Source organism: Pogona vitticeps, chromosome 2 (genome assembly GCF_051106095.1).
Source record: "Pogona vitticeps strain Pit_001003342236 chromosome 2, PviZW2.1, whole genome shotgun sequence".
Classification (NCBI taxonomy): Eukaryota; Metazoa; Chordata; class Lepidosauria; order Squamata; family Agamidae; genus Pogona; species Pogona vitticeps.
In genome coordinates this window covers 18,671,408-18,690,872 of record NC_135784.1, presented here as the reverse complement: position 1 = coordinate 18,690,872, position 19,465 = coordinate 18,671,408, and the positions used below count along the sequence as shown (strand labels likewise).

The window sequence follows — 19,465 nt, the reverse complement described above, 5'->3', positions numbered from 1 at the left end:
AAGCAATACAGCCAAAAACGTTGTGGCACCTTAAAGACTATGTAACACTATATAATATTAAAAGATGCCATAACATTTTTGTCTTTTTTTCCCGCTTTATTTTTATTTTAAGGTTTTGCCTTAATGACAAATACAGCCACATCTTCTAAAATCCACTACTTATTAAACGTTACCCTCCAGTCCCCCTCCCCCAATTCAGAGCCTAAAACAACCGGCCACAAAACACGCTCCAAAAGAACACTTACAAACCACCGCCCAGAGTCAAACCCTTGCCAACCAAACCACCTGCACGCTTCCAAATGAGGAATACGCCAACACGTGCTGCTTTTAAAAGCGGTGCCGCCCCGCCCCTCTTCATTCTATTGGCTGATGCCTTCTTCCCTACATATTATTGGTCAGAGGAATCCTCTTGACTATGGAATCACGACTCCCGGGTGGAGGAGGAGGCTGTCTCATCTTGTAGTGAAAGCCAATGAAATACAAATTCCCAAAATTTGACACACACCCCTCAGCAGGAAGTTTATTGGTCCATACTTGCGTGGGCTGACATCACGCGGTTCCCCCGCCTGTTGCGGATTGGCTGCTGCGACTGCTTCTCGCTAGCCGTTCTTTTTTCGAGCTGAGGCGGAACCGCCGGAAATAAGCAGGCCTGCGAACTTCCTGCCAGTTTCTCTGGCAATCTCCATTGGGCGCTCTCTATTGCTGTAACCCTTACGTGGTCGAACTGGAATAGTGACCATCACACTATATTCACACACCCTGAACGCCCCCCCCAATTTGCGTTGGCCCTGTCCCATTAATGAAAGAACTCGATGCAGAAGAAAAGTCCAACAGGGAAAGCTGGTGGAGTGATGGGGAAAAGGCTTTCCCAGTTGGATTTCTGCCTGGAAAACAAGTTTTTCCAAGATCCAGAAATTCAACAGGTTAAGCTTTTGCCTGGACAGAGGCCTCCACCTGTTGAATTATTGCTGGGCAAATCCAGAGATTGAGATGAATAAATGAAGCCCCAAGAGGTATTCCAATCTGAGAAAATGGGGATTTTTCTCTCTATTTTTTGTTTTAAATTGCACCCTTCCTCCAAAGCAGGGGTCTCAAACATGCGGCCCGGGGGCCATTTGCGGCCCCCCAGATGACAGTTTGTGGCCCTTGCCTTGCCTGTCCCCCCCAAAGCACCCACATATCCTCTGCTGTCAAGAGTAAAAAAAAAAGCCTTGCCTCGCTCGCCAGCTCTCTCCCAAGACAGCACCTCTTGCACCCTCCATCCAGAACTGCAGCCTGCCAGCCAGCCCACCTGTCTGTCGGCTAAGGAAACTCCTGGGCGGCTTTCTCGGGCTCTTGCTCCACTTGGCGGAAAATCTGATGCGGCCCAGCCTCACCCAGACTCTGCCTCTAGCGGCCCCCAGGTAAATGGAGTTTAAAACCCCTGCTCCAAAGGATTTAGGGTAGTGTCTGCTGTATCATTTGTGAACTAGAGTAAAGTTCAGAGAGTTTGACAGGCCCCAACTTGTGGTCATTGGTAATAAAGGATTTACTGCTGTCACCAGAAATCAAATCAAGCCTGAACTCTCTCTGGAAAGAAAAAATGGAAGAAACTGAGGCTGTCCTAATTTTTGGGCACATACTGAGAAGGCAGGATTCCCTGAAAACGCCCACAATGCCGGGAAAGGTGGAAAGCAGTAGGAAAAGAGGAAGGCCAAATACGAGATGGACTGACTCTCTAAGGAAACCACAGGCTTGAGTTTCAAAAGATGAGCAGGGTTGTTGAGGCAGGACATTTCAGAGACCGCACATTCATAGGATCACCATATGTTAGAAGTGACTAGATGGCATGTAACAGCAACACCTATCCAGTGGAACATTCTTCTCTCTAACATTTGAAATATATGATGCAACCATTTTTCATTAAGTACCCTTTTAAACAGTATTATTTTTTAAAGAAACACAGAATTTTACCTGTGAGATTTCCTGCATAGCCCAACCTGCCACTGGCTTCAAAGACAAAGTCAATAATCTGTTTTTGTGTACTCATTTCGTGTGCAGTCTATCATTATTCCAATACCATTTGAAATCTTCAGATTTCTAATTATTTCAGATTTCTAAATCTCGGGTTTATAAAGATCAATAAATATATAAAACAATAGTCATCTGAAACGCCATCTCTCTGCCTTAAGAGAGATTAAACAGTCCAGGATTTTAACTAACTTTCCATTTTGTCTTTCTATTTCTCTCCAGCTAAATTTTTACACTTGTTCTCGTGGGTCTTGCTGGCTGAGAATATCCACTTTTTTTTTTCTTTTCCTCTCCTGCCCACCCTCCCGTTCGCATATTTTGGAAAAGATCTTCCTCCATCTCTAGAAGGATGTCAACGAACAGGAGCAGGTCCACAGGAGGAGAACAAGGATGATCAGGGGGCTGGAAACCAAGCCCTGTGAAGAAAGATTGAAAGAACTGCCATGATAGCACTTTTTAAATACCTGAAAATGTAGTCATACAGAGAAAGGGAAGCATCCGTTTTCAGTCTTCCCAGAAGGCAGGACACATAATAATGGGCTCAAGCTGCAGGCCAGACTTTAGGCTGAATATCAGGGAAAACTTCTTAACTGTTAGAGCAGTACGACAAGGGAACCCATGACCTCAAGAGGTAATGTGCACTCCAACGCTTAGGCATTCAAATCGGACAATCATCTGTTGGATCTGTTTTGACTTAGATTCCTGCAATGAGCAGGGGGTTGACTAGATGGCCTTAGAGGCCCCTTCCAACTCAAGTAATTCTATGATTCTATAATTCTAGTCTGCAATACTTGGTTTTGTACAGATATAGGCATTTATTTATTATCATTTTCATACTTACAAGAAATGTGTGAAGACATGACCTTTTTTTTAAATTTTGCAAACAGAAGTTAGTTGCCCTTTTTCTCAAGAGGAACGAAAAAGGCAGCCTTTTAAATCTATTGTTATTTCTCTATCTACGTATATATACAATCCCCTTTTTCATCCTTTTTGACATGGTGACATAAACGGGTCCTTTTTAAAAACAACTCAGGTCTCACCATTTCTGAAGCAGTTCCAAGGTACTTCACTCTGCCACCCACGTTCACCAGTCATATTATCGGAAGTGACTGCTGTATCCTAAAAAGTTGATTTCACAGATTTCCTTTCAATCCAGGATGATTTGGGGGGGGAGGAGTCAAAATCGAGCATGAGATCAGCAGAGAAAATATTTCGCTTCTAGGTAGGATTTCCTTTGTTACATTTCTTTTATACTTTCCCAGCATTTCCAAGGAAATCTTGCGCCTTTCCGTGCCAAAATCCTCGTTTTGTTTCAAGATCTAGATTTGACTCTCTCTTTTTGTCGTTCAATATGCCACTGATGCGACATTTCACAATAACGGACAATACAGTGGTGCCTCGCATGACGACTTTAATTCGTTCCGCGAAAATCGCTGTTGAATGAAAACGTCGTCATGCGATATTAAAAAAAACATAGAAATGCATTAAAACCCAATTAATGCATTCCTATGGGCTTAAAACTCACCGTCCAGTGACGATCCTCCATAGCGCGGCCATTTTCGCTGCCTGTGCAGCGAGGAATCCGTCCCAGAAAACAGCAGGCGGCCATTTTGTTTACCCGGCGGCCATTTTGAAACCACCAATCAGCTGTGCGAAAATCATCATTTTGCAATTGCAAAAACTTCGTTGTGATGCGATTTCGTCGTGAAACGGAGCGCCGGTCTTGCGGGGCACCACTGTAGTGGAATAGTTTACGTCGGATGTTTGGCTTCCCAGATAACGACTAGTCATATTCTAAGTAAGGGCTGGGCAACATGTATCTACTTGGAGTCCCTAATGCACCCCCAAAATTATAAAACATTTGATAAAATTAGTTCAACAAGTCCCCTTGTACCCTCCATGGAGGCATGAGTGTGTCCTATTTTGAAAGGGGGGCATTTTGACAGGGGTAGGGGTTGCAAAGATGGGCACATCCAGGCCTATACCTCTGCAGGCTTGCCAACGCCTGGTTTAAATATCTCCGAAGCAGATTTTCTGATCGTTTTAAAAAAGAAAAGTAACTGAAACAACTTTTTCTTTTAAACAAAAATTCTGCATACCACGGATTTCAGCTGTGATGGGAGGACTTCCTCTTACCACTGGTATCGTGGAAAGGTAGGAACGTATGACAGAAGAGATACTGGGCCAGATCCTCCTTCTTAATTATGCCGGCGTAGCTCAAATGGTGTAATTTTGAGAAGCAAATTGTCCCATGTTAAGAAATCACTGTAGACATTACTAGTTGCACACCGAGTTGGATGACTCAGCGTGCAACAATGTGGAGCAATTCACCTCCCCAGGTTACGCCACTTGCGTAGCTAGTCAAGAGGATTTTGGCCAACATGTATTGTCAGAACAGAGAGTAGCAGTCTAGATGGAACAATTTTTGCTAGTCAAAAAATTTGACGTGCTACATTTCCCAAAGTTTGCAAAAGTTACTTTGTGGAGAGGGTTGTATCCTGTTTCCAGGGAACACTCAGTTCTTCCCTAGCCACTGCTCACACAAGCTCTGGAGCTTCCATTACTACAAGCTGGCGTCAGTAGAGATCGAGCATGGTGCTCTGCCCACACAGATGATATACTCTCAGAAAAGGAATAGGATCTTAGCATTGGACAATGAAGCCCTGAGCAGGCCATGGTGGCTGAAGAATTTTTCTGGATGGATGGTCCAAAAATTCATCCTTCTTTTTTCTAAGATACAGTACGGCCAACCATTGCAGGAATTTGGGGTCTTGTCAAACTGGCAACATACTGGGATGTGGTGGTGCTGCGGGCTAAACCGCAGAAGCCTGTGCTGCAGGGTCAGAAGACCAGCAGTCGTAAGATCGAATCCACGCGACAGAGTGAGCTCCCGTTGCTTGTCCCAGCTCCCGCCAACCTAGCAGTTCAAAAGCATGCAAATGCAAGTAGATAAATAGGGACCACTTTGGTGGGAAGGTAACAGCGTTCCGTGTCTAAGTCGCACTGGCCATGTGACCACGGAAGATTGTCTTCAGACAAAACGCTGGCTCTATGGCTTGGAAACAGGGATGAGCACCGCCCCCTAGAGTCGAACACGATTGGACAAAAATTGTCAAGGGGAACCTTTACCTTTACCAAACTGGCAAAAAAGGGACATGAGTCAGGAGTAGCAACTGGATGAAAAGAGTCTGTTGCAAGGAGATGAGGCAGTGGCCCAAATCCTCTTGCGTAGTTACGCAAAAAGTGTAAACTTGGAGGTGAATTGCCCCAAGTTTAAGAAATCACTGTAGGCATTGTAAGTTGCACACCGAGTCATACACCTCAGTAGGCAACTGATAATGTCTGTAGTAATTTCTTAACTTAGAGCAGTGGTTTCCAACCTTGCATCCCAAGATGTTCTTGGACCGCCACTCCCAGAAGCCTTCACCATTAGCTATGCTAGTCAGGATTTCTGGGAGTTGTAGTCCAAGAATGTCTGAAGACCACCTCCCAGGGTGGGAACCACTGGCTGAGAGCAATTTGCCTGCAGATGTTGCACTGTTTGCGCTGTGACACAGTAACCAGGTAAAGAGACGTGGACTACTGTGTGAAACTTGGAAGCTTTTACAGAGGTCATAAGTCCCTGACCACAGCCCGACCCATTCTGGTCTGCTGTTGTTAAGAGGAGTCTTTAACGGCGGTTTAGCGGACTTCGTTAAAGTTCCCACAGTTGACCAAAGCTCCGTGGAGAGAAACACCTCCTTACGTTCAAGGTGCTACGAGTCTAAGCTTGTCTGTGGATATTTACACACACAGAAGAACCTGCACTCCAGTGGAAGATTCTCCTCAGGTCTATCCATCTACCTCTGCTGCGTTGCGTCCTCTGTGGAGTTCAGTAAATAGCAAAGTCCCGAACCACGACAGAATCTCTTCTAGCACGAATGCAATGTTTTCTGCAATGTATCATTCCTTCTTCCTTTCGAAAAACAAAAGACAATTTAATACTTCTAAAGCGTTAAGCGTGCAAGCGAGTCCATTTACGTGTGGATTCTCTGGTGCTTAATAAGATTCTCAGCTGAACAAAAGCTCTTCCCGCAGTTCAAACATTTGTAAGGATTCTCCCCTGAATGCGTCCGCTGATGCCGGATAAGGTTCGAGCTCTGGCTGAACCCCTTCCCACAATCCAGGCATTTATACGGCCTCTCGCCTGTGTGGCTTCTCTGATGGATCACCAGCTGCGACTTGGCCACGAAGGATTTCCCGCAGTAGGAGCACAGAAATGGGTTCCCCTTTGTGTGGGTCCTCTGATGCTTCAGGAGTTTGACGTGGGAACTGAAACCTTCCCCACAGTCAGAACAGCGCACCGCGTCCCCTTCCTGGTGGGTTCGCTGGTGGACCGTGAGGTGGGAACTTTGGCTGAAGGACTTCCCACACGCTGTACATTTGTAGGGTCTCTCTCCCGTATGGATCCTTTGATGAATAATAAGGTAATATTTAGATATGAAGGTTTTCCCACAGTCCAAGCATTTATTACTTTGCGGCTTGCTTTCGACGTGCATTTTCTTATGGGCCATAAGCTGAGAGCCCACTCGGAAGCTTTTCCCGCATTCGGGGCACTGGAACGGCTTCTTTCTGACGTGCGTCTTTTTGTGGACATTAAGGTGTGAACTCTGGCTAAAGCTTTTGCCACAGGCCAGGCATTTGTACGGTTTCTCTCCTGTGTGCATCCTCTCATGTATGACGAGATACGATTTGAAAATGAAGGCCTTGTTGCAATAGGAACACTTGTGGGGTTTCTTGTCTTCGTGAATTCTTTTGTGGGCCATGAGGTGAGACGAGAGCTTGAAGCTTTTCCCACAGTCTGGGCACTGCAACGGCTTTTTCCCCGCGTGGGTTCGTTCGTGAACGGTCAGGTGGGAGCTCTGGGTGAAGCTTTTCCCACAAGCCAGGCATCGGTAGGGCCTCTCTCCCGTGTGAATCCTCTGGTGGATGATGAGATTCGATTTGGCAATAAAGGACTTGCCACATAACAGACACTTGTGGAGTTTCTTCATCGCGTGGATCCTCTTGTGCGCGATCAGGTGAGAATGCACTCTGAAGCTTTTCCCACAATCAGTACAGATATACGAATTCTCTTCCTCCGGCATCTTTTCTTGCTTAATAAGGTCTGGGCCAGAACGGAAACGCTGTCTGCCATTGGACCGCGGAAATGGCTTCACCCCCAAGTGTCTTTGTATGTGGACGTTCAGGTGTGAAGTCTGGCTGAAGCCTTTCCCGCAGGTCATGCATTTATACGGCCTCTCTCCGGTGTGGATCCTCTGGTGAATGATAAGGTAGGACTTGGACAAGAAGGATTTTCCACAGTAGGAGCATCCGTGCTTCTTGGTTGAGTGAGTCCCCTGATGTGCAATGAGGTGGGATTCCATCTGGAAGGTTTTCCCACACTCTGCGCATTTATAGGGCTTCTCTCCGGTGTGGGTTCTTTGATGCTGGATGAGGCTCATCCTGGAACGGAAGCTTTCTTTACAGCTGGAACACGTGAACAATTTTATTCTTTTGTGGGTCTCTTTGTGGACCGTCAGGTGAGCACTCTGTCTGAAGGCTTTCCCGCATTCCAAGCATTTATAGGGTCTCTCTCCCGTGTGGACTCGCCGATGAATCATGAGGTGCGATGTGTCCAAGAAAGTTTTCCCACAGTCTTGACATTTATGGGATTTTCTCCTTGTGTGGATTGCTTTGTGGGCGAGGAAGTGAGAACGGATCTGAAAACTTTTCCCACAAACGAGGCACTTATACGGGCTCTCTTTCATATGGATCCTCTGGTGTTTTCTAAGGCCGGTGGTGGAACGGAAACTTTGCCCACAGTCAGAACATCGGAATCGCTTCGATCCCAAATGGACCTTTTGATGGACGGTGAGGTTCGAACGCTGGGCAAAAGTCTTCCCACAGGTCAGGCATTTATAGGGCTTCTCTCCGGTATGGATTCTCTGATGTATAATCAGGTGGGCTTTGGCGATAAAGGATTTCCCACACTCTGTGCATTTGTGGGCCTTCTTTGCTCTGAGATGTTCTTTACGGGAAATACAGTGAGAGATAAGCTTGAAGCCTTTTCCGCCATCAGAGCATTTGTACGTATCGCGTCGGATAAGTCCTGATCTTTGCCTGAAACTCCATCTTCCTACCTTGAACACAGCTTTGCTCTTTACTTTCTTGATGCCCTGAGGCCCTCGGGCTCCGCCAAGCTGTTCCTCGCCTTCCCACAAGACTGAGGTTTCCGCTTTCTCTTGTGGGCTGTTATCGTTCTTTTTCTCCTCTCCGCACCAACCCTCAAGGCCATCTTCTTCAGGCTGAGGAGGGAGGGAAACCTTGCTTTCTGGCCTCCCCACCTTTGGGGAGTGGTTGAGGTGTCCTTGGTCTGAATCTTCTAAGCGGGATGTCTCCTCTTCGCTGCTACTCATCCACTCTTCACCTGCCAGAATGAAAAGAAGACTTTAGGCACAGAACCAGGACATAAAGAATATCCTAGATAGGTGTACATTCTAAAACATGCATCCTAATACACACATCAATCAACCAGATGTCTTTGGGGAAAGCCACTAGCTGAACGTGAAGGCAATAACTGTGGTGGCCCAGGCATCGGTTCACCCCGCTGAGAGAGCACAGAAGGGGACATCGCCAGCAGTAAGTGACTAAGTTACACATAGATGTGTTAAACCAGAAATCCAAGACCAAATGGTGCAGAAAGGGAAGGGAGCAATTCACACGGACAGTTCAATGGATTTAAATGGGGAAAACAAAAAATCACCAAAAATTAACAAAGACTCAGAACAGAGCCAAATTAAGTTTGAATAGGTTTCACAAGGTGCACTACCAAATCCAAGCATTTAAAACAGGTTTCAAACATTTTAAGACACTTAAAAATGAGCGAAAACGGAGATCAGAAAGCCATTCGAAAGCACTGCAGCCGGCTTCAGTGCTTTTGAATGGCTTTCCCTTGGGGGAAACATTGTTTCACTTAGCGATGTTTCCTATGGGGATTTTCGCTTAAGGACAGCAATCCGTTCCCATTGGAACGGATTAACCGGTTTTCAATGCATTCCTATGGGAAATGGTGTTTCGCTTAACGATGTTTTCCCATAGCGATGGTTCTTTTGGAACCAATTAACATCGTTAAACGAGGCACCACTGTACCTCCGGGGCAAATGAGCCCAAGTACTCAGTTCTTCTTTATTTTTTATTTTATTTTATTAGATTTACCGTACTTGCCGGCGTATAAGGCGACTGGGCGTATAAGATGACCCCCCCCAACATTTCCACTCAAAATGTAGATTTTGTTATATACTGGCCATATAAGGCTACCGCCTCTTCCGCATGTGTGATTCTGCTTTGGCTGCATCATGGGGAGAGTTCGTTTTGCCGCTTTTAGTTCCTTTCACTGGGAGAGAGCGAGGGTTTGCTGGAAGGACAGCATCAGCGCCGAACAGCTGACTGTCAGGAACCAGCAGAGAGGTGGCAGCCATTTTGGAGAGGCGGCAGCCATTTTGATAGGCAGCAGCCATGTGGTTGCATCTCAAAATGGCTGCCTCCTCTCTGCTGGTTCCCAACAGGCAGCTGTTCAGCGCTAGAGTCAGGTGGTTCCCAGGCTACCAAGGAGGAGTGGGGCTCTACTCAGTCTTACTACCAGGTAAGTGACTTCGCTGGGAGAGAGGGAGGGTTTGCTGGACGTGCACCCGGCGTACAAGACGACCCCCCCACTTGGAGGCATGATTTTCAGGGCCAAAAAGTCATCTTGTATGCCGGCAAATACGGTATACCCCGCCCATCTAGACAAATAGTCTACTCTGGGCAGCATTACAAAATTTAAAAACAATAGAACCAATGAACATGCAAAAATCCAAGATGTAAAATTATAAATATTAAAATACAGCAGGAGGGAAAGCCTGCCTAAATAGCCATGTCTTAAGTTTACTTCTAAAGACACCCAGAGAGGGAGCCAGACAGATCTCCACTGGCAAGTTGTTCCAGAGGCAAGGGGCCACCGCCGAGAAGGCCCGGTTCCTCGTTCTTTCCTTCCGGGCCTCCTTCGGCGTTAGGCCGCTCAATCTGCCCGGCCTGGCTAGAACGAGTGTCTCTGGCAGAACTGGGTGGGAGAAGGCGCTCTGCCAGATATCGAGGTCCTAAACCGTTCTTCTGAAGTACCTTTTGGCCAAGATTCCCAGGAAATACACGAACTAAGCTGGGAGCATAAATAGAGCTCCCAAGTCAAACAAAGAAGGTTTTTCCCCAGAAGATCAAGAGACGGAGCTGTAGGAGGGAGAAGAACATGGAACTTGGAGTATGTTGAGGGCCATTGCTGAAATAGCCGCACTTCTTAATCCCTAATGCCTGTTGCTCAAAGTTATGCTTGCCTGAAAACCCTTCAATTGCGTCTTTGCAACCTGTAAGTCCTTCCCGCCTTTTACTAGTGTTTTGCCTTTTTTTCTCTCTAAATAAAGCCATTTCCTTGATCCAGAAAGCTAAATGGCTCATTCCGCAAGACCAGAGTAAACTGATTTCATACAACATGTGCAGAGTACAAAGGGTATCACACTTAAGACTCTAGCCTGTTTCAGGTGAAACAAGTCTTAAGAGAAGGCTGGTGGCAGAAAATACAGTGGTACCTCGACTTACGAACTTAATCCATTTTGGAATGACGTTCTTACGTCGAAAAGTTCGTAAGCCAAAGTACCATTTCCCACTGAAATGCATGGGAACGGAATTAATCCATTCCAGCATTTCAAAAGGCAAAAAGGCAGGGAGAAAGGGCTGGAAATTCAAATTTCCTGCCCTTTCTCCCTGCCTTTTTGGCTTTGGAGCTCTCAAAGGGCTTCCCTCCGCCCCGCCGACGTCGAAGGAACAAACGGCTGCGTTGGCAAAAAATGGCATTGACTTGCTAACGGAGCCTCGACCTCGTTCGTAGGTTGAGGCTCTGTTCGCAAGTCGATGCCAATTTTTGCCAGTGGAGCCGTTCGTAAATTGAAAAGTTCGTATATAGGGACGTTCCTAAGTCGAGGGTTGACTGTAGGAGGAAATTTGGCTCTGGGGTAGAAAAAAGCTGCTGGGCTTGCCTTCTCCTCAGCTGCAAAATGGCCCAGCTCCCAGACCCAAATCCTTGACAATACCTACCTCCCATGTTTCTTTCTAGCGTCCAGTAATCAGTGGCACATACATCATGGAGATGTTATTCAGGATGGTATTTTTGGATGTCTTGGACTACACGTCCCATAATTCTCCATTCTGGGAGTTCTACCTGACTGTTTATAAACCACCAAATCAGTGCTTAAGGCACTCCCTGGGCAGTTTGCAATTTAATTATGCAGGCTACACCTTGGCGCCCCCCCCCCAGCAAACTGAGTACAGTCGTGCCCCGCTGAAGGATTACCCTGCTCTACGATGAATCCGCATTACGTTGACGTTTTTGCGATTGCAAAAGCAATCGCAAAACAATGGCTTAAATGGGGGAATTTCGCTTAGCGATGATCGGTTCCCTGCTTTGGGAACCGATTTTTTGCTTTACGACAATCAGCAAACAGCTGATCGTCTGGTTTCAAAATGGCTGCCGGCTTTCAAAATGGCCCCCCGCTCTTTTCTAGGACTGTTTCCTCACTTTACAGGCACCGAAAATGGTCACCATATGGAGGATCTTTGCTGGACGGTGAGTTTTTCAGCCCACTGGAACGCATTGAATGGGTTTTCAATGTGTTTCAATGGGATTTTTTTTGTTTCGTTTGACAATGTTTTCGCTCTACAATGATTTTGCTGGCACGAATTAACATCGTCAAGTGAGGCACGACTGTGCTCAATTTACTGACTCTGGAAGGATGGAAGGCCGAGTGAGCCTCAAACCAGTTACTTGGGATTAAACCCAGGTTATGAGCAGAGTTTTGACTGCAATCCTGCAGTTTAACCACAAGGATTTACACGCACCTGACTTTGGCATCCCTGGGAGAAAAGGCCTAAACAAGTATTCCGTTGCAACTAGAGTAGACCCACCAAAAATACAGAGGAGTTGACTCAATGGGCCTCTTCTAGTTGCGATTCATTGACTAAATTTCAGCCCATATGGTGATACAGCCAGCAAGGCCACAAACTCATTCAGATTGTACAAAATGCACATTTCGAAGAGAGTGAAGTTCACTTCTAATGTGGGCCAGGAAAGCTGAACGACAGCTCCCACAGAAATTCGAGAGTTAAGTTTTTTTGAAGAGAAATGGGACACGTCTTTAAATACCACACAGAGACCCGTAAAAGGTGGAGCGAAATCAAACGTAGTGGCCTTTACCGATGGAGGTGGCGTCTCCGGCCTCACTCGCTTGAGAGGCTTCCCTGGGACTGTGTTTCCGCTCGCCATTCCACTGGCCCTCTTCCTCTTCGGAGAAGTACAAAGCGACCTCCTCAATGGGTCCCAGATCCTAAAGGAAAAAAAGGGAAAACTCTCCTTTAAGACCAGCTTGGGATGAGGCAAAGCCGGCCTCGGACATTTTGTTGCTGGAGGTGGAACAGCAAGGATCATCCACCCACTTGCCCACCCAAGTTTAGCTGCAAAGAATATCTGAAGCCAGCCAAGGTGGGGTTTTATTTTGCCACCTGAGGCAAAATAAAATAAAATAAAACCCAAAAGCACTCCTGTCCCTTCAGGAGAGGTCACTGGCTGCAGAGCCAGAGGCTGGGAGTTCAATTCCCCCACTGGGCCTCCTTGGACTCAGAAGTCCTTTCCAGCTCTGCAGCTCTAAGATGATGATGATGATGATGATGATGATGATGGGTAACAAATCATTGACTGATCTTTGTTAACAACCGAAAAACCCTCACGGTCAGACCAGCTTCATCTTCCAGGAGAGAAGTGAGGGAGAAAGAAAGAGAAGGAGAATGACAGAACTAATAATAATAATAATAATAATAATAATAATAATAATAATAATAATAATAATAATAATAATAATAATAATAATAATAATAATAATAATAATAATAATAATAATAATAATAATAAAAGAATATTAGCCATCTTTCTTTAAAAATAAAAGAACCCAAGAAGGAACAAGCTGGATCAGACTGAGGCTTCATTAGTCCCATATTCTAGTCACACTGAGGCTCTCGTACTTTGGGCATGTAGTGGGAAGACAAGTTCCCTCGGTGGGAAAAACAATCCTGGAGAGAACAGAAAGGAACAGTAGAGGAAGCCCAAATGTGAGACGGATTGACACCCTAAAGGAAGCCATGGCTGCTCAGGCTGCAAAAGCTGAGCAGGGCTGTTGAGGACGGGTTGTTTCGAAGGTCACTCACTCATAGATCTCTTGGGAATGCCACAAAACTAGAACACGTGTGTGATGACACCTTCTCTCATACATTCCTCCAGTACAGTGGTGCCTTGCATAACGAGTGCACCGTTTAACGACGAATCCGCATAGCGATCTGTTTTTTGCGATCGCTAATGCAATCAAATTGTGATGTTTAGGTAGGATAAACATTGCATTGCGATGATCGGTAAGCGTTTCACTTACCAATCTTCGCATTGCGATGTTTTTAGAACAGCTGTTCAGCGGTTCCAAAATGGTCGCCAGGTACACAAAATGGCCACTGCAAGCATTTTCGCGCGGTTTCCTTGCTTACCAAGGCGGCGAAAAGGGTGGTGCTATGGAGGATCTTCGCTCAACGGTGAGTTTGGGCCCCATAGGAACGCATTAAACTCTGTTTAATGCGTTCCTATGGGGTTTTCCTATCCGTATAGCAATGTTTCTGGATAGCGACGATTAATCCGGAACGGATTAACGTCGCTATGCGGGGCACCACTGTATAACGTCTCTGAGATTGTCTTAGATAATCTCATGCCCTGTCCATTCATCCTATCTCCCCTCTTCAGGCTCTTGCTAGGTTGCAGCCAGAGACGCCCCCCCCCTTTCTCACCTGTTCTTCCCGATTCTCGGCGGGTTGCCTCTGTAGGAAATCCTCGGCCAGGGCCACCGCTTGAGGGCAGGTCTCGGGACCCTGCTCCCAGACCCAGCTCTGCATCTCCAGGGGCAGGATGGCTAGGAACTGCTCCAGGATCAGAAACTCCAGGATCTGCTCCTTGGTGTGCCTCTCAGGCTTCAGCCACCGGTGGCAGAGCTCTTGCAACTGGCTGCTGACCTCCCGGGGTCCCTGGTCCTCTTGGTAGCAGAAGCGCCGGAAGTTCTGGCGCTGCCTTTCCCGGGCGAGAGCGTCCCCTCGCAGGATGGCTGCCTTCACCTTGTCGTAGTTGACCCGTTCTCGAGGGTCCAGGTTGCTGAAGATCTGCTCGGCTTCTCCGCTGAGGGCCGGCAAGAGGTGGGCCATCCAGTCCTCCCGAGGCCACTGGCACGCTTCGGCCACTTGCTCGAAAGAGGCCAGGAAGGCCTTGGTGTTGTCCCACGGCGTGGGTTCCTCCAAGAACCGGGGCGTCTCCCACTCCGGTGGAGGGTACTCCAGGGTCTTCAGGAACTCCTGCCACTGGGATTCCCAGCGCTGAAGCAAGCCTTCGCCCGCTTCCTGCTCCCCAGGCAGCCTCAGGAACAAATCCTGAGCACTCGCTGCCTGCATGGTTGGAGAAGCTCCCTCTAAGGCACCACCTGATGTGGAATCGGACGGATCCTCTTCCTCCTTTTTAATCCAGCGACGCATCCCTTGCTCATGCTCAGTGTGAAACCGCAGGCCGAAACCCGACTGCGTTCCCTCCCTGGCGCCGGCCATTTTGCCCTGGGCCCAGGTCGGCCTCATCCACCATCAACCCAACCTTCGCTTGGAGACCTTTTTGGCTCTTCTGAGTTTCTCACCTATCCAGATAGAGTTTCTGGAGTCACGGGAAATCAGCCGGCCACTTTAGCCGGGGACGGACTTTTCTCGCTGGAATGGAAAGAAAAAAAAAAGCATTAAAGTGTAGTAGTTAGAGCAGAACCTTGGAAAACCCAGGTTCAGGACGCCAGGGAGGTTTAACCTGGCCTACCTCACAGCATCGTGGCTGTGGGGGTAAGCAAGGAAATATAGAAATAAAAATAAATCGCGTCCCCTGAACTGGAGGAAAGGCACAAATGGAAGCGGGAAATGATGAATCTGTTCGAAAGGTATCACAAAAGCAAACCTATGAATGCGCATTTTCTCATTTCAAGCGTGAGCCAAAAAAAATCTGATAATTTCTCTGAACACATGGGCACTCACCGGAGTGCATGCGCGCGCATGTGTGTGTCCTTCATTAACTTTTTTCATTGTTTTCCCTGTGATAGCAAAAAAGAAAAAGGAAAAAAAAAAGCTATAAACATATACAGTGGTGCCCCACATGTCGACGATAATCTGTCCCTTTGAAATCGCTGCTTAGCGAAATCATTGTCATGCGAAATCTGTTTCCCCATTGGAACGCATTAAACCCGTTTAATGCGTTCCAATGGGGAAAATACCTTGTCGTCCAGCGAAGATCGCCCATAGGGAAGCCATTTTGCGAGCGCCAATCAGCTGTAAAAATGGCTGTCCTGTGAAGCATGGGTCCAGAAAACACAGGGCAGCCATTTTGCGAAGCCGACGGTCAGCTGTAAAAACCGTCATCTTGTGAACAAACGGTTTGCAAAGCACGGACCAAATCATAATCAAGCGAAAATCGCCCATTGGAATGACTGTTTTGCGAATCGCTATAATGATCGCAAAAAGTCATCGTTATGCAGATTTGTCGTTCAGCGGGGTCGTCGTCTTGCGAGGTACCACTGTAAACTAGTATATAATAAAGCCAAGGGCAGTTAGTACCATTTCAGGATCCAGTCTGCATTTCGGCTACAATGTGTGGAAATTAGAGCATTACAGCAATGGTTGTGTAGTTCTAGAAAATCCTGCAAAGGGTTGTAATAAATCAGAACTGATTTGATGGCACAGGATGATGATTAGGGTGTAATATCAGAATTGGCCACTAGAGAGAACCAGTTTTCTGCACTTTTGTCCTGCGATAGAGTCAAGGTAAATGAATGCAGCTTATTACCTCTCCAGTCACAGCAATGACTGTCTAGCTGCAGGTCAGTGCTTCTAAAACATGATGTTCTGAGCTTTGCCACTGATCAGCTGAATAGTTTTGTAATCATTTAGCACAATCCTGAACTTATTTCCTCAAAACCCGTCTGCCCTTGTGTGAGTAATCCAAAGTCCCAAAGTAAGTCTGTGAAGAGGCCTGGAGTTCAAATTTCACCCCCATGTCCTAGCCAACAAAGGAAAAAAGACATCCAAGATTTTTCCTGCCATGCCCCAGACATGGGGGCAGACTGGATGATGATTTTGATGATTAACCTGGCAATCCTCATAGCCAGAAGCTGAAAGAAACATCAAAAGGGCAGCTACTCATGTTGATCTGTTTGTATTGGTTCATGTAATTAATAGCTCAAGACGACCCACTGAGTTTCGTGGCTGACAAGGGATTCGAACTCGCCTCTCATGAGCTCTCTGAGCACTACATTCACTGGCTCGCTTTAATTTTTTTGTCTTTTTATTTTAACAAAAATGTAATATCTTATGGACATTATTTATCATGATTTACTTCATGGCAGCCATCACATATCAAAGGAAGTTAAAGTTGTAATATAGTAATAGTACAATAATAATAAAAATTCATTCTCCTAAAATATTACATGCCAGCAATCAAATTATTTCCCATAGCACACTTTTCCTTTCTTGACTTAGTTACCTGTGTTAATAAATGTTGCCAGGTTTTCATAAATTTATCATGTTTCATTTCCCCTTCTATACTGTATATTCTGATCTAATTGGTCATTTTTTCCATCAGAACCATTTGCCAGATTGTGTACTGAGAGATCTTCGGCATTTCTCCAATGCTGTGCAATTTCCCATCTGGCTGCACCAGTAAGATTTGCGATCAGATCTTTATTAGCCAGTTTCTCATTTCCTCCAGTGAAGAGTGAGAATAATAGTAAGGTTTCATTTACATTTGAAATTCGAAAAGCAAACTTAAAAGAGGAAAAAAAAACACCAAACACCAAACAGGCAAACATAACTGACTTTCAGCAACAGACTTCCAGCTTCCAAAGAAACGGAAAGAACACAGAGCAGAGAGGCGGGCCTCTCTTTGAATTCAGAGACAGAGACTGAATGATTGGTTAGTGCTGGATAGATTGACAGTCACCCCAGCTGGAAGATCCCTCCCAGCAAAACATATTAAATGCATCATGCAAGTTTGCAAAAACTCCAAATACCTAATAGTTTTTTCCCAGTGGGATCCCAGAAAGGACATTTCAAAGAGAGCGTACAGACAGCCTGACAGGCTCAAGATACTGTACTGTGGAAAGGGCACTACAATACAGTGGTGCCTCGCATTACGATGTTAATTCGTTCCAGCGAAATCACTGTAGAATGAAAACGTCGTAATGCGAAAATAAAAAGCCTATTGAAACACATTGAAACCCTTTCAATGTGTTCCAATGGGCTGGAAACGCACCTCCATAGAGCGGCCATTTTCAGTGTCTGTGCAGTAAGGAATCCGTCCCAGAAAACAGTGGGGAGCCATTTTATTTACCCGGCTGCCATTTTGAAACCGCCAATCAGCTGTCCGAAAATAGCCATTTTGCGAAGAATCGGTTCCCGAAGCAGGGAACCGATCATCGCAAAGCGAAAAACCCCTAATCAGACCATCGTTTTGCAATCACAATTGTGATTGCAAAAAGATCGTCGTAATGCAGTTTCATCGTAATGCGGTTTCGTCGTAATGCGGGGCAATCGTAAAGTAAATATATATGTAAATATGCCCAAATGAAGGAGAGAAAGCTGTGCTATAACACACCCAGGAAATAAGCTTCATGTGTGACTAGGAAGGAAGCTCTTTGGATCTGAATGGGCTCTCAAAGGATAAAGGGTCAGATCAAAAGCGGAGCCATGCCAGAAGTCAGGTCTAACAGATTAACCCACCAAAGGTAATTCTGAAGTTAAAGATAGAAAAGTGGGGGGTTAGACATTACATAATGTCTTATATTTCCAATCACCATGTATGGGTGTGAAAGCTGGTTGGTTAAGAAAGCTTGTAAAAAAACTGATTTGTTTGAAATGTGGTGCTGGAGGAGAGCTTTGTGAATGAATACCCTGGACAGCCAGAAAGACAAACAAGTGGATCCTAGATCAATTCAAGCCTTAACTATCTCCGAAAGCAAAAATATTGAGACTGAGGCTGTCCTACTCTGGGCACATCATCAGATGGCAGGATTCTCTGGAAAAGACAAGAATGCTGGGAAAAGTGGAAGGCAGCAGGAAAGGAGGACGACCGAATATAAGATGGACTGAGTCCCTAAAGTAAGCCACAGGCATGAATTTGCAAGAGCTGGGCTGAGCAGTTGACGACAGGACCTTTTGCAGATTGCTCGTGCCTGAGTCAGAGGTGACTTGACAGTACAGAAGAAGGGGAATTTATTAACAAACAATGTGAGGTAAGCCAGTGCAGGGAAAACACTGAAAGTGCTGGCCTTTCCCTGACAACAGGTTAAGTTTTCTCTGTTTTAATGGGTGCATTCTTCATGCAATGTCCAAAGGCCGCTTTCCTGTTTTCGTAACAGTTCCTCGATTTTTCCTGGCATTCCATCTTGTTTTATCTTTTAATTTCTTTCTGCTCTCTTTTTAAAATTCCTTTTTAATAAACCTTTAAAAAGGCCTTTGGTTTCAGAGCCGTGGTTCCCCGTCTGGGGTCCCCAGATGTACGTGGACTAGAACTCCCAGAAGCTTTCACCACCAGTTGTGTTGGTCAGGATTGCTGGGAGTTGTAGTCCAGGAATCTCTGCAGTGATTATCTTTGGGCTTACAGAAAATTTGGACTTCAACTCCCAGAAATCCCTGCCAGTATGGACTTTTAAAGCATAAAAGTCCATACATGATTTAATGTAGTGCCTTCTTCTTTTAGAATTGTCTGTTTTCGTTGTTTTATATTATTTTTATGGTTGTTAGCCGCCTAGAGTGGTCCGTTTGGACCAGATAGGCGGGGTATAAATCAAATAAATAAATAAATAAATAAATAAATAAATAAATAAATAAATAAATAAATAAATAAATAAATAAAATTCTCAGAAATAGTCTACCTGTCATCCTGGTGGCATTCTAAAACCACTGGGTAGCTTGCCTAAAATAAAAGGCAATATGAAGTAAATACATAATTCAAAATGTCTCAGTAAAAGACAAAAGAGCCATAGTGGGATGATAGATAGGATGACAGAGTAGGACTCAGGAGAGCTGAGTTCAAATTGTTACTTGGCCATGGAAATGCACTGGAGATGAGAACAGGAACTGCAAACCACTCCCTGAACATCTATAATAATAATAATAATAATAATAATAATAATAATAATAATAATAATAATAATAATAATAATAATGATGATGATGATGATGATGATGATGATGATGATGATGAATACTACTACTACTACTACTACTACTACTACTACTACTACTA

At 45.5% G+C, this 19,465-nt stretch overlaps 1 protein-coding gene across 3 annotated transcripts in view; it reads right to left on the bottom strand.

Annotated features, from left to right (window-relative positions):
• The window catches only part of LOC110071474 (uncharacterized), a 28,243-nt gene that overhangs the window by 5,993 nt on the left and 2,785 nt on the right, over window positions 1–19,465 (bottom strand). For all 3 annotated transcript variants that reach the window (XM_072988249.2, XM_078388021.1, XM_072988250.2), the window contains exons 2-4: window positions 13,936–14,889; window positions 12,311–12,440; window positions 246–8,458 (exon numbers count right to left, since the gene is read on the bottom strand). In XM_072988249.2, coding sequence (XP_072844350.2) covers window positions 6,027–8,458; window positions 12,311–12,440; window positions 13,936–14,763 — 3,390 coding nt within the window. In that variant the 5' untranslated portion in view covers window positions 14,764–14,889 and the 3' untranslated portion in view covers window positions 246–6,026. The remainder of the gene's footprint in view (window positions 1–245; window positions 8,459–12,310; window positions 12,441–13,935; window positions 14,890–19,465) is intronic.